This window comes from Camponotus floridanus, unplaced genomic scaffold (genome assembly GCF_003227725.1).
Source record: "Camponotus floridanus strain SB8 unplaced genomic scaffold, Cflo_v7.5 scaffold138, whole genome shotgun sequence".
Taxonomy (NCBI): Eukaryota; Metazoa; Arthropoda; class Insecta; order Hymenoptera; family Formicidae; genus Camponotus; species Camponotus floridanus.
In genome coordinates, this window is record NW_020229257.1 from 244,639 (window position 1) to 259,782 (window position 15,144).

General features: G+C 43.7%; 1 protein-coding gene across 7 annotated transcripts in view; it reads left to right on the forward strand.

Moving 5' to 3' along the window:
- LOC105248104 (eukaryotic translation initiation factor 4 gamma 3) overlaps positions 1-15,144 on the forward strand; it is a 37,727-nt gene that overhangs the window by 18,411 nt on the left and 4,172 nt on the right. For 3 of the 7 annotated variants that reach the window (XM_011252706.3, XM_011252708.3, XM_025406255.1), the window contains 16 exons: positions 1,910-2,259; positions 2,375-2,641; positions 2,852-2,996; positions 3,077-3,268; positions 3,487-3,710; positions 4,295-5,261; positions 11,201-12,015; positions 12,105-12,209; positions 12,404-12,922; positions 13,044-13,120; positions 13,282-13,462; positions 13,573-13,858; positions 13,987-14,078; positions 14,184-14,359; positions 14,566-14,618; positions 14,721-14,953. In XM_011252706.3, the coding sequence (XP_011251008.1) occupies positions 1,910-2,259; positions 2,375-2,641; positions 2,852-2,996; positions 3,077-3,268; positions 3,487-3,710; positions 4,295-5,261; positions 11,201-12,015; positions 12,105-12,209; positions 12,404-12,922; positions 13,044-13,120; positions 13,282-13,462; positions 13,573-13,858; positions 13,987-14,078; positions 14,184-14,359; positions 14,566-14,618; positions 14,721-14,953 (4,682 nt within the window). Of the gene's footprint in view, positions 1-394; positions 621-1,909; positions 2,260-2,374; positions 2,642-2,851; positions 2,997-3,076; positions 3,269-3,486; positions 3,711-4,294; positions 5,262-11,200; positions 12,016-12,104; positions 12,210-12,403; positions 12,923-13,043; positions 13,121-13,281; positions 13,463-13,572; positions 13,859-13,986; positions 14,079-14,183; positions 14,360-14,565; positions 14,619-14,720; positions 14,954-15,144 lie in introns of those variants that run through there. The other 4 variants (XM_011252705.3, XM_011252703.3, XM_011252702.3 and 1 more) reach the window with 4 other exon arrangements.

Below are 15,144 nucleotides of genomic sequence, written 5' to 3' on the forward strand. Positions count from 1 at the left end.
TCCGCATTCCGGCGCGCGTTCCCTTCGGGTCGATCTATGTCGATCCCGCGCCTCCGTGACGGTTGACACGGTTTCCTCGTCCGGATAGGCGCAAGGTTGACCATCGATCGGAAAGGTGGATGATCGTTTCTTTCGCTCTTGATGACACTTGGAATTTTTCCCAGCACGAAAGCTCCCCGGCAAACATTTATATAATTATTACTTGTAATTTCCCATTCGGTATAACTGTTATGTAACCATTGCATAACATGTAACAGTTATATAACTGTTATTTGGTATTCGAGTCGTCTTTTGGCGAGAATATTTTTCGAGGCGGATGGAAAAAGTCGAGATTCTCGCGTATCAACAAACGTGGAATGTCGAGAGGCGCCGCTCCTGCTCGCGAATCGATGCCGCCGCCGAGCGACAGATGGCGCCACTGTTCCCCGGTCCCTGCCCACATGTGCAAAGATGGCCGTCTGCGAGATCGGCCTCTCGGTGCGTTCGCTCACGTTCGAATTTCGCTGTCACGCCAACGTTGCGCTCGCTTAACGAGACCGTCGTGCGGAATCGGTCCTGGTGGACGTGCGCCTTTCGAGGAGGACTCGAGGAACGAAGGCCAGCAACATTCCCGCAAAACGGTGAGCAAACCGCGACGAGGGGTATCCCATATTTTTCCTCGACTCGAGCGAGACACGCGTGCAACCACCTCGCTTGGGCAACTCTCGTTCGTGCTCGTTTAACGGCGACGGAGAGGAGGAGACGAGACACCCGTGCGTCTCGAATAACGGAATTTGCGCCGCGAATCCGGAAGTAACGCTGGATATATCGGGGACGCGATAACGATACTCGACGCCTGGAATATCTCGACGGGTGGAAAACACGTCGACGTCAACGTGTCGCGTCGTAGGTGGTCGCGAGTAATTGCCGTGTAATTGGCTCGATGAAGAAATCGGGAAGGCGAGGGCGAGAACGTTATCGAGATAGGAAATGCGATATATATTTCGGGAATACACGCGCCTAGATAACTTATCTTACGTGCTGCATAAGCGCGATTAGTAGTATCGTCGTTGTTCCTCGTTAGTTGGTACTAGCGCAAAAGTATACTTTTCTTCAAACACTCTGTTTTTGTTTCTCCCGAGGAAGAGCTCGCAAGTCATTAATTATTTTTATTTTATCTCTGTATATTTTTATTTTATCCTTGTATTTTTATGCTTTCTTTATGATAAATCGGCAACAATTCTTGTAACTAAAGGTGTCTATATATGCTTCAAGATGGAATAAATTAAGTCGTGCATCATCTTCTTTTTATTCGGTAAATTGGAAAAATATTTTTGTACACATAGACATATGCTAGAGACTCGAATGTTAATTCTTATCAGAATAACCTCAGAAACATTATATCTAATGTAATATGCTTATGATAGCAAGATTAATGAATCTACATGATTGATGATGATTCATTTCTGTTTAGATGGTCAAAGCGATTTCTAAATCATTGAACATAAATATTTGAATGGAAAAGATTAGTGTTAAGAAATAATTAAATATCTTATCTCTCATTATATTGTCTTCTATATTTCCTATATTTATTTACAGTATCTATTACGTAATATCTATATGAGAGATACTGTAAATGTGACTTTTATTGAGACTCGAGCCATATCATTTTTTTTTTACTTTCTAAAAGATATATATTTATGTAAATAAATTTTCTAAAAATTCTGAAAATGTATATCGTGTAAAACAGACTTTTACATCGTATCACACGTGTAACATTGACCTTGCGTTTTATGCATCTATTTATCGTATTATATATCGTAAAACAATGTGAGAGAGAATTTTACGATATCTCGAGATAGCGATAAATGACGAACGCCATTCGATTGTTATAGGACGTATATTGAGCAAGTTGCAAATTTTGTTTCAGGATCGGAATTTCATGGAAATTACAGCGCCCAACCAGGGGGCCAGGTGGGTGGAAGTGCAGCGAGTAATGTAGGAGTACCCACGGGTAGAGGGCCGCCGCCGCTGGGCGGTATACAGACGATAGGACAATCCGCAGCGGGTATACCGTCGGGAGGCCCTGCCGGAGGGCAAGCACCTTCGCAAGCACAGACACCGGGAGTGCAGTCGCAACCGCCGCAAGGTCCGGCGCCTACCACGACACCGCCTGTCCATACACCGTCACCTCAGGAAATGGGAAAGCAGGCCCACTTGCAGACGCAACCGGCGTCTTTACAACAGGTTTATGTGTCGGCGCAGAATAGAACGTCTCAGGTACGTGTACGCTGTTATTTCCGCATAAATAATCTTGTGCAAGAAGGTTTTTTTTTTTAAATAAATGAAAAGATTACGCAAAGACCGATTTTAACGACTTATATTGATATTGTAGGGCTATTATCAAACGGGTCCAAGGCCGCAACAACCGCGTGGTATTAATCATAGAGGTGGCCAGAGTACCAGCGGAACACCAGTAGTCGGAATGACTGGGGTAGGTGGAGGCGGAGGGCAACCGCCCGCGTTATATCCGCATCATGGTCTACCGGTGCAGGCTGCTAGTGCTGCTATGTATATAAGTCAGAGTCAAGTCCACGGGATTCATACGGGACCTCATCAACAATCGGTGTATCCTATGAATAATCAAATACCGCTTCATCAGGTATTAAATATATACCATATTTTCATGTAAAGGATATATCATGTTTAATAAGAAACATATAAATGAATAAGAAATGTATAATAAAATATATGTATATTATATTGTTATTACTACACATCTTTTATTTACGTCTCGTATTAAACAAGATATATTCTTTTGTTTAAGTCCATAAATATACTTTTAATAGAATATGAAAAATGTAACGCAAAGTCTTTTTTGCGTTTTCAGTTCTCTGGTCCACCTCAAAGGCACCAACCACAAAATCCGTCGTTTTATCACCCGTCGTTTTCGCCTCAAATCATAACGCAACCAGCTCCTATGTTTGGACATTATGCGGCCGCACCTCAGCATGGCTGTGAGTTGTATTAAAATTCACATTTAATGTCAAATCAAAATAATTTCAATCGTGTTAAATGGTCATGTTTTTTTTGACAGATTATTACGCGACGTCAAATACAATGAGTTTGGGTAGGCCGAGTACAAGTGCAGTCAGCGGTGGGGCGCAACATGTCGCAAATCCACTGGCCAGTGCTCAAGGTGCTCCAGTCGTACCACAAGGTACGCTTCAGCAACCTACCCAACAAGCCCAACCTCTGCCTACAATGGGTATACCTCTTACGCAAGCTGGTATGTTGCTCTCAAATAAGTAATTTAATAAATGAATAAACGTATTGTTACTCATATCTTACTTTGAATCGCAATTGTAAAGAATATCTCAAATTAGACATCTTATGTTTTTATTACATTATTACATGTTTTTACATCATACATGTGTATTTAATCTGACGCATCTAATTTTTTTTTCCTTTTTTTTTTTTCTCGGACAATCCATTTTCATAATCCAGGTTGGAATTCTTGCTTTAATTCTTTAGACATGTACGCGGGACATAATGGTGGTGCTACAAATGCTAACAGTGCCACTAGGTCTCGGAAACCTAGAGGACAGAACGCCATTATGGACATAGTAAATCCAATAACGGGCAAAAATATAAGCGACGAAATTTATAAGGATAACGAAACTACGCAGAGTGGTGAATCCAGTAATCGTGAGACGCCACAACCAACACAGGTGAGTTGCGTAGAAATGTATTGACAATTGGCTAAGAGAGTTTAGCATACAATGGAGCTTATGCTCTGTAAATAGCTAATCGTGTGTAACGCAACAATATTTTATTCATATGTTTAAAACTTTTAACTCTCATAGTCAATTGTTTGTATTTGTATCTGTATACCCACACGAGCCATGTCCTCTAGCTTGAAATTTTTATACTTGGATAAAAACGATTAGATTTTTTCTCAAAGATTTAATACATATGTACAAGATATATAAAAGATTAAATACATGTATACATCGCTTTTCACATTGATGTCGTTTCTTCTAAGCTCGATATCGTGGTTCGATATCGATGAAACGCGTTTTTTTTTTCTTCCTTTCCCCTCATTTATTCGATACACATGTAGCGAGGATTTTATGGCTGTAGGGTGACAGATGTATAAAGTCTTGAACATTTATTTCGTTCATCCAAGTGCTTTAGTTTTGATTTCTCTCGCCCTATGATTTGAGTTTGGAAGCCAGTTTTTAGTTGTCAAGCGTAATGTTTGAATAAATAGCATGTGCCATCGTCTATCACGCAGATTTGGTGATTGTTACAGAATAATGGTGCGGAGGTGGTAGCCGATTTCGCGGCTCGCGTCGCGAAAGCCGCGACCGAGGACTCGGACTCGGTATCGACGAGCGCGCCGGAAACGGCGCCTAACACAACTCAAACAACGGCGCAAACGTCGTTATCGAACATTCATAATACCAATTCCGCTAATGACGCGAATAGTCAATGTAATACTGGTCCGCCTATGCCCACGCAAAGCATAGCCGGCGCTGGCGCTGGCAAAACTGTATCTACGATAGGTAGTCAATTGTTAGGTACTTGTAGTAATGTGGGACAGATTGAACCTAACACGGCCAAAACGACGGAATCGAAAGCGTTGCAGCTTCCCGTGAAGGAGTTTCAACCTAGGAGTGAAATAAAGAGCGTGACGATCGAGGAATCGTCAGCTCCCGTCGTTCCTCCGGTGGTAGCCGTCGCGAATAAAGATCCTGTTTCCGTGCAGCTTACCGCGCCGACTGCTAACGCCGAAACAGCGACGGTGACGGCTGAGACCGAACCCGAGGTCGTCGGGCCCGCGGCTGCTGGAGTCGGAATTGCCCCAGAGCCTACCAAGCCCGTCAACGTTTCCTCGTCCAACGTGATACAGACGACGATCGCTCCGTACTGGAGCAACATTACCCCTACCCCGGAACTCCCGAAACCGTCCGCCACTGCCTCGAGTGCTAATCTCGTTCCTACCAGGGAGCCGTTCCCTAATTTATCCAAGGCTACGTCGAATTCGCCGCCGAGGAGGAAACTTAACGCCACCGAGCTGCCTTCGAATACCAAAGAGCAAAAGGAGAGAAAGACCCGGGAGAAGAGCCTCGGCTCTCGCGGTACCACTCCTACGCCCGTTCATAACCAGGCGGCGGACCATCACCATCATCATCAGAAGCCGAACGGCGACGCAGCCGGCGACAAAACCGAAGCGGAGGCGCATCCCAAAAATGAAGTTCAGCAAAAACCCGCAGACGGTGAGTACAGCCTTATTTTTTTCTCAGCAATTTATTTTAGACATACATGACGAGAGAGAGGCGGATGGATGTCGTTTGAGATTTCGTGTCGCTCCAGCGAGCCATTTTATTAAAAAATAATCTAGTATATAATCTCCGGATGCGCGAGCGAAATTAATTATTTAACGTGTGTCGGTCGATAAAATGCATGAAAATTCCAAATGGGAAATGACGGATGAAACAAAGCGCGAATTCTGAATCACGTATGCTCGGGGTTACGCCCATGCGAGTACAGCCTTGAACGAGTTTACTCAAGGCTATAGCCTCCTCTCTCTTTCCTTTTCTCTCTTTTTCTCGCAACTGGAAATTCCCTCGGGCCGCGATATTATCGAGTAAACATATGGCTGCGCACAAATATTATTCATTGATAGAAAAACGAACGTATTCTCTCTTCAAAACCTCTCGAAATCGTTTGAACTTTGCGCTGTGCGCGTCACGCGAGATAAACATAGTTTTCAGCTCTCTAGATAAGCGCAGTTTTCGCGAAAATGTATTTCCACGCGCTTCAATCCTCTGTCATCCTTCATTATTCAATCGATTTATCATACTCGGTTTATTATGCTACTTGTCATTTATAATAATTTATAATAATTTAATTTATTCTGCTCCGAAAAGGAGCGAAATATCGGTCGATAAATCGCTGTCCGATTTCGGGGAATTGCGGATAAGGATTTTTTCAGCTGTCGTAAAATTCCAATACACACACGCACGCACACGGACGCACACGTGTCTCTCCAAGCACGCACGAAATAAAATGTTCCCGCGCATAGCTGTTTAGGAACTTTTGCGTCGGCGTCGAAGAACCTCGTCGCTTCTCCTGGAGAGGGCACCCTTCCGTATCCCAACCTAACGTAACCCAGCCTAACGCTAACCTCCAAAAGCCACGAGGAGATAATCGTGAAGTTGTGTGTCTTCGGTGCGTCCTCGTCTCTGCATCAGACAGTGTCGCGCGCTTCCGTTCACCCTCCCTCGTCGTCGAACTTTGGCGAGTTGGCCGACGACTCCGAAACACGCCGGCGTGCATTCGCTTTTCGAATTTCTTCGCTGTTCGACCGTTAGCCGACAAGGGCGCAAAGTGGTGCGAACGCCATTGGAAGGAAGAGGAGCGCTTTAAATACTACCGTGCCTCGATTATTCGGACCGAATCGCTCCCGATCGTCGATTTCTACCCTGCATCGAATGCCTTGCCCGCGAATAAATTTTCGAGGATACGATCATTTCTCGATTCTTGCCTAACGAATTTTCAGAGGAACGAAAGCGTCGCGAACATAGTGTTGTCATTGTTGTTGTTGACGAGGCATTCGCAGTCTCGAAGCGTGTTTAGTTTCGTCGTCTGATTTTTAATGCCAAGTTTATTTAATTAGTGTTATATTTCTGACGTTTCCATTTTTCAACTCTACGCATCGATAAATCGCCGCAAAATGAAGAGAAAGGGTAAGATACAATTCTTTTTTCGCATGTGTCTACATTTTTTGTTTATTTCTTGTGTTTGCAAACAATTTATTTATCCCTCGTGAGAAGGATACCTCGATTCGCTCGTTCGCGTTGTTTATAATTGCTACGTCGAACGCGGCTCAATTATTCGCGAATACACGTGTTTCGATGGGATTTCGAAACACGTACGTGGCCCATGGACCTCATGGCGTGTTTCGTCTATCCTGCTTTCGTCCTTTATCTATCATTTTCCCGCCAAAAGTGCATCGTTGGCTCTGCTTCTTGGTAAAAATCAGATTGGAGTCGCGCGCGACAATTCTTTTTTAATCTAAATATACGTGATTTCGTCTTTCGACGTGAGAAAAAAAGGAAAGCGATCCACAGTTTTCCCCCTTTTTATTTTTTGAGGAAATTTCGCGAAAATTATCGTCGCGTCCAAACTAGACTAGAAAGCTCCCCTCCCGAACGATCGTTATGGACAATAGATGGTTTCGTCCGTCTACCTTTTGTGCTACGATAGAAACGTGTAGGAACTTGGCGAAGAAGGCAAGGCGAGTCGAGGCGAATCGAGCCGAGCCGAGTCGAACCGAGTTGGGAGAAGCAAGAAGCCAGACGGTGACGCGATTGCGCGAAAATGGCCGACTCTCGGCGAGGATGAACGAGGCGGGATTAAGCCAAGACGCGCGGGAGAGAGGGGAGGAAGTGACGGTATCGGTCCTCTCCTTCGTCGCCGAGAGAACCGGACGGCCTTCAGTAGCCAGCACGTGCTGGGCTAGCCGGTCGCATTTTACTCCGCTCTCTTCTCCCAATATTCTGTCCCTTCCTTTTTTTAATTTAATTTAATTTAAACCCTTATTTTTTTATTTCGTCGCTCGCTCCTCGACGTTCCCCGATCGAATTTCCAAGATCGTTCGTCCCGACATCGCTCCCCTTTTCGTATCCCTCAAATCACATATCGCATACATCACTTTCGCCCACGTAACGAATACGCTTATTATACATCGTTTCTCGCATCGTACATCGTGTTACGGTCTGTATAATCACCGCCCACGGGGGGCAACTGATATTTGTACATATATTTTTTTATTTAAACGCGACGAGCGCCCTATACACGCGTCGTTCTTTCCATTTTCCTCCGCCTGCTCGACTCGTTTCTCGTCCCACGAAAGAGAGAAAGAGAGAGAGAGGAGTCCCTCGTGCTTTGTTCCTGATCTCGTTGGCGTGCTCTCCGAGGAATGGATTTCGGTCTAGTGAATAGTAAAGTATTTGAGAAACAGTGACGTGCGAAGATCAACTGTCGAGGAGACGATCCAAGGATCGAGATGTACGTATATCACCAGTGTATCCCTTCATCATTTCGGTGCGCAACGTGATTGAAAGATGTCGGTGTCTCGGGCTCCCTGGCAACGTGGTTCCCGACATCTTGTGGTCGGCGAGACGAGGCGAGACCAGGCGAGACGGCGCGAAACGAGCCGAGACGAGACGCGCGCGCGTGCGCCCGTTTTTACTCTTATCTCTCTTATTTGTTTCATTAGATTTGTAAATTACATGCGCAACAATTCTACGTGGCGGTCTCGGGCCGATAATATCGCGCCTTCGGACTCCGGTCGTCGAATCTCACGAAGGCGGAGCTTCAAGTATGGCCACCGAAATCCGGTTACTTGGACGAGCACTCCCGGCATTTTACTCCAGTTTCCGGATCCTCGCATTCTCGTTATCAAAGAAAAAATATTGCGCATTCTCACGATGCCCGTGGCCTTTACCGAATGTCGCAGTAATTTATTTATTCGAGTTTTCCACCCACCACGTGGTCCTCGTCGAGCAGAATCATATGTCTCTTGCGCGTAAAGCGCTCGGATCGTTTTTCGTGGCTTGAAATTACTCGGTTGCGCTCGACGTGGTTGAAAATTAGAATTTAACTATATTCCGCAGCGGGCGCGTAGAATTTTATCCGAGAGGAAGACGCGTGTTGTGTGCGTGGTGGTGGTGGCCATTTTGTGAATGATCGAAAGAGAACGACGCACCATATTGGCACATCGAGACCCGTCCTCGGTGGATCGATCTTGAAGGCATCTCTCGGTACCGTTTTCGGAGAATTGCCGCATCTTCTCTTTACGAATTCGAAATCCCCTGCTCCGTTTTTTACGCGAAATCACGTTCCGACGAAGACTCGAAATTCTTCCTTATTTTGTCAAATATTTCGTTATTCTTAGTAATTAATCTTAGTAATTTATCTCTCGAATTACTCGCGAGGATGATGGAAATCGATCTCGTGATTTCGAAAGTAGAAAAGTTCGGAGGGGAATGATGCATATGACATATGCAAACGCGATTGTCGGTACTTTTCAATGGAGCGGAAACGCGGGAGAATCGTGGGAAATTAATCAACGGTATCGCACGAAAATGCATGTTCTCGATCCGTCGAAGGAATTCTTTTCGCAGCCGGGGTCACGGCCGCGCACCTAACGCAGAGTGTGTGCATGCGTGTGTCAGCGCGCGCACGCGCTCGCACGGTTGAGACCTCGGCTAACGCCATTTCACAAGAACACGCGGCGTGCATGTGCGCCAAAAAAAATATCACGAGACTTTCGGCTCCGCGGCCGGAGCGACAACCTTGAAGCCGCGATCGGGTGAAAGTCTTCCGCGGTTTTAGAAAAAGTCGTCTCGGAAAACGCGACTCGGCGCATCGAGGACTGCTTCGCGAAACAGCGCAGGAGATTCTCCAACGAGACCGGAAGAGAGGGCGTGTGTCAGTTGCCTCGCGTTCATCGTATTCCGTCGCGTTTAAAAATATTCCCGAGGACGCGATAAGGAGCCGACGAATATAATTGTTTGGCGATTCGTAATAGACGCGAAAAACATCGTATTTATTGCGTTGATTTTTTTCGCACTCGTCGGTCGCCGATAACGAGGAAAGCGCGAGAATAAGACGAGAGAGATACGTACGTGCTCGTGTACTCGCGAGTATATTTTTTTTTTCTCCTCGTCGTCTTGCGCGGTGCTCTTTGAGCCCCGAGTCCGCGGCGATGGACGATTCGCGAGAACGATCCACGCAGCCAGCCGTCGTCTAATTATATCGTCCTTCTCGAAATTTGCAGTCGCCGCGCGTCATCGCTCCTCGCGATCCGAATATCGACGGTGATTTTTATTTATCGCCCGGGAGAATCGATCCCCCTTGGAGAGACCGGCCGGTCTCGACCTGCTTTTGTAAAACCCGACTCCAATCTACTTTCGTGCGCGGACTGTCGGTGAACGTATCGCGCGAAACTAATTAGCCGATTTCGACGATCGTCAGCTGGGAGAAATCCGTCGACCGAAAGGAGAGTACCTATGGGATACCGGAGGGGAGGGGAGCTACGCTGGATTTCAACGGAGTCGGGAATCCCACGTTCACGAGAGTCGACAAATAAATGAACGAACAGATCCAGGAATTTTTATTTTTTTTTCTCCGGGCGAGCCGCTAAAATTGCGCTTTAGTGCGCCTGCTCCGTCGCGCACTAACCGGCGAACAGAACTAATTTAAGAAATCCTATGTCGTGCCTGTCGGTTTGCGCCAGTTCACAGGTTAAAATAGATGCGTGAAAGTCGTCGGGCGCCGCGGCTTAGCCAGGCCCGAGGGTTTTCCGAAGTGTCTTTCAGTCGGAGACAATCGTTCGCGGAGATCGTCGTCGTCGTCGTCGTCGTTGTCGTCGTGACGACCTACGTGGATTATCTCGGGATAGATCCAAGTCGACTCGCGCAAGCTATTCTCAACGGGTAGGGTCTTCGTCTGGCGGGTTCATCGTGTTCGACGCGCGGACGTTCGAGGAGGAATATTGCCATATGTTCGCCGACGACGTCCCGTCGTGTCGACGAGATTGCCGATGAGAAACATCATGCGATCCTCGTTGCGCGTTCGCGTCGCATCTACGCCACGTTTTTGGCAGGGATTTGGCAGGTTTATAAATAAATACTGAATCAGTGCCGCGGACGCAAGCGGCAGAACGGCGACAGAAACTCGAGCCTCAACCGTCGTCGAGGATGTGAGAGTGCACGTGCGCGCGGACACACGCGAAACATGAGCGACCGAAGAGCGAACGGCGGTGGCAGCCGTGCCAGCAGCAGCACGAGATCCAAAAGTCGTAATCGACGAGGATCCCGAGATCATGGTACATGAGATTTGTGATCGGCGAGGCGAGATACGCGTCAGATTAGGATCGAAACTACGCTTGATCTACGATCGCACGTTAATTAATAGCTAGATTCTCTTCGTCTCGTCTTAATGGCGGAATGGAAAGAGACTCCTTTGTTCTTTTTTCTCGAGCTTTTAATTCACATCGATACAATGTACAATAATCGAGCAATATAATATATATATAACATATGTATATTTGTTAAAATTACACGTGCGGTTCTTCTTTCAGCTGCCTTGATATTTCCACGTTCCATGTATTACTCTTATCATGAGCTCTCTGTTTTTTTTATAGGTAAAGCTATGCAAAAGCAAAAAAGCAAAAATAAATTGAAACCTCGCGAGCTGAACCGGAAAGGTGCGGAAAAGGAAGGCACGGATATGGATGCCTTCGTAAATAATACCGTATCGACGACGAAAACGGCGGAAATCAAGCAAGACAACAAGGAGCAACATATTCCCGCCGCCCAGAGGGACAGTAACAAGGAGCCCCCTAGAGAGATCAGCAAAGATATCAAGGAGAAGGACAATTACGAATCGAAAAAGGAGATTCTGCCTGTTCACTCCGTAAAAGCTGAGAAACTCGCGCCAGTTGAGGTGCCTAAGGAAAGCGCTCCCGTACCAACGCTCCCCGTAGACAAGTTGCCGACTAGCAAAGAAGCATCGCCGAAAAAAGAAGATGACACCAAATCCAACACGGTATTCGGCGATGTTGTCGATCACGTGTATATCGAGAAGAACTCTGAACCAGTGGAGACGGTGGTCTTGGATCCACTGGTCGCACAGAAAAATGAAGAAAACTTCAAGGCCTCGGTATTCCACACGTCCAACGACGAAAAGGCAACGACGATAGTAACACCAACGGTCACGGAGAAGAAGCAGCAAGAAACCAAGACTCCTAGTAGTAACGTATCGAACGAGGTCACCACCACGCAGAGACAACCGCCTCTCAAATACGACTACAAAAAAGATCAATGGAGTCCCGCAAATTTAAGCGGTAAAAAGATCTATGACCGCGATTTTTTAATGAAGCTTCAATTTGAACCCAATAGCCGGATCAAGCCGCCTAACCTTCCGAATTTACAAGCCGTTCTGAAGGATAGTTTACAGGTATGATTACTTGTTAATTTTACACACTGTGTATAATTTATATACAAATACATGCATTTAATATTTTATCACTAATGTGATTTTTACAGAATACGCATAATTCCATTGACCTGAGAACATTTAAGGACGCAAACATGACCAGGCATGACTCGTTGTTGCCAGGATTCGCAAAGGGAAATATGAACACGCGACTGGTAAGTCTATTAAACTCAAAACATATATTTCGAAAAGAAAGCGAAGATTAAAAGATAAATGATGCCGATGAAAAGTAGTGGTCCGAAATCTTTTGACGGATAATATCTATTTTCTGATTGAGATCTCTTTCTTCGTCGAATTACTTTCTCATATATATCAGCTCTGATATTAATACATGTCTTTTTTCATGCAGCCACCAACGAGCCGTAAGAGCGATCGAGGCAAACCAAAGCCAAACAAACCAAATGTTATTCACGTGTCTTTATCGCTCAGAGAAGACGTGAAATTGAGAGAAGCGGAAAATGCGTGGAGACCGACCAGATTAAACCAAACTGGTACTAGTGAAGATGATGCAAAGACCGAAGCCCTCTACAAGAAAGTACGAAGTGTACTGAATAAGCTTACTCCACAAAAGTTCAACACGTTAGTTGAACAGGTTCGGAGTTTAGAGATCGATACTCCAGAACGTTTGCAAGGGGTCATCAACTTGGTTTTTGAAAAAGCTGTCGACGAACCCAGCTTCTCCGTGGAATATGCGTTAATGTGCAAAGAACTGGGCGTGATGGAGGTTGCGGGAGCCAATAACCAGGATAGTTCCATCAACTTTAAAAAACTCATCATCACACGTTGCCAAAAAGAGTTTGAAAAAAACCCGATTGACGACGTTGAGAGGAAGAGAAAACTTAAAGAAATCGATGAAGTTGCGGATCCTGTAAGTATCTTGCATGATGTATTCATTTTGCAACTGTTTTTAATTTTTTTTTTTTTTTAATAAAATATTTTCTCTTCATATGATGATATTCTTAATATTATTCTTTACATTTATTTATCAGGAGAAGAAGAAGCTGATGCTCTTGGAATTCGAAGAGGAAGAACGTCGTATACGTGTAAAATCCGTAGGAAATATTCGGTAAGTAAATTGTTTTATTTAATGATTTTTATTCCAAATTTCGATATTGCGTTTTATATTATATAAATCCGCGTGTGTATGTAGCTAAATGTGAAAAAAATTAAATTAATCATACATGTAAATTTATCACAAATTAAGTATAATTTATTCATTGTTTGTAGGTTTATTGGAGAATTATATAAACAACAAATATTGACTGGTAAAATCATGCATCGCTGCATCCGTCATTTATTAGATCAGAATGACGAAGACAACTTGGAGTGCTTATGCAAGTTGCTAACAACTATTGGCAAAGACTTGGAATCGAAAACTGCACCCACCAGCAGTTCTTCTAATAATGATGTAATATTCTAAAACAATGTTTTTTTTGTTATCCATATCTAATTGGAAAACATTTATACATTACATTATTTCAATCTTCCATTCTAATCATTTCATTTCTTTTTATTTAGGACATGCAAGAATACTTCAATAGAATGCAAGAAATTGTCAGCCGAAACGCACAAAACAAAGAAGGACCGGGATATGTCAAAATTAATTCGAGGATTCGTTTTATGCTTCAAGATGTTATAGATCTAAGAGCAAACAAATGGATTCCGAGAAGAAATGAGAACAATCCCAAAACAATAGACGAAATTCAAAAAGAAGCGGAATCCGAGAGACTGGATATGCAAGTCAATAGCGCTTCGTTGAATCCTCCACGTAAAGATGATCGTAATAACGACAGGAAAAGAAATCGTAAGTCTTACGATAAAATTTATCTAGTAATCTAGTTTATTAAAAAAAATACATTCTTCGCAATAACTTTGAGTAGTGTACTATAATTATCTTTATGAATTATTATCAACAATAATTTTCTAAACTAGGTGGACCAGCTAGTGATGATGGTTGGAGTCAACCAGTAGGAAGAGTAAGACCTACATATTCGGTGGAATCGGCAAAATTGAAAATTAAACCAGTAAGTAATTCAAATTTTGTATAGCACAAGTACATTTCTTGCTATTCAAGTTACTATTAGTAATTTTACCATTTTTTTTTTTTTTTTTTTTTTTTTTTTTAATAGCCACCAATGGATGATATGCAACTTGGCAACAGGGCATCTTACCTATGGAGAAATCCTCCTAATCTCCCGTCCAATTCCAATTCCAAGACAATAACAAATACGAATAAATTTGCCTGCTTGGACAATATGCCGAATTTGGACCAAGATAAAAAGATGCCACCATTACCACTCTCTGGGTAAGTCATATCTTTTCAAACACACATTATTCCATGTTGGAGTTATTTTATACTTTATTATATGATGATATAAATTAACAGACTAGAGTTTCTGAATCTTCTAAAACTTACATGATTAAATAAACAAATTCTGACGTTTTGCAAATTGAATTAACATTTAGAGGCATATTATGTAATCGTTTATACATATCTATCTATTATTATAGGTCGAGGTCGACAGGTCCAAGGGAAAGTGGTCGCGACTATAGAGCTTCTTATGGTATGTTCTCTCTCACATACATAGAAATGAGTTTACTTTAATATAACACAATGTATCGTGATCTCTTTGAATAAGTAAGTCTTACGAGAAATATTTTTACAGAAGGCAGGAGTTCTCGAAACGGCACTCATCAACCGAGCATTGCAGGACCGAGTAGAGAAAGTCATTCTTTACTGGACAACTCGCAGAGCCGAAATGTATCGATGCTCCCGCCTGTATTGAAATCGGCATCGGAATCTGGCGCAATTAGCCGTAAACCTTCGATGTCGGAAGAAGAATTTATAAAGGCTCACAACTCCATAATAAGCCACTACTTCGAAGAACAAATTGTGGAAGTAAGTTTTCCAAAAATTTAAAATGATATGTGTATTTTAGTGGAAAGAGCGAAAGTATTGCAAATCAAATGATGCACGCTCCTTAGATCCATCTCTGATTCACTAAGAGATGCTTGAGTCATTGGTGTGCAATAATATGCAATACCTTCTTTTTGGTTTCTTGTAGTAATGTTGCATCATGACATTACTCA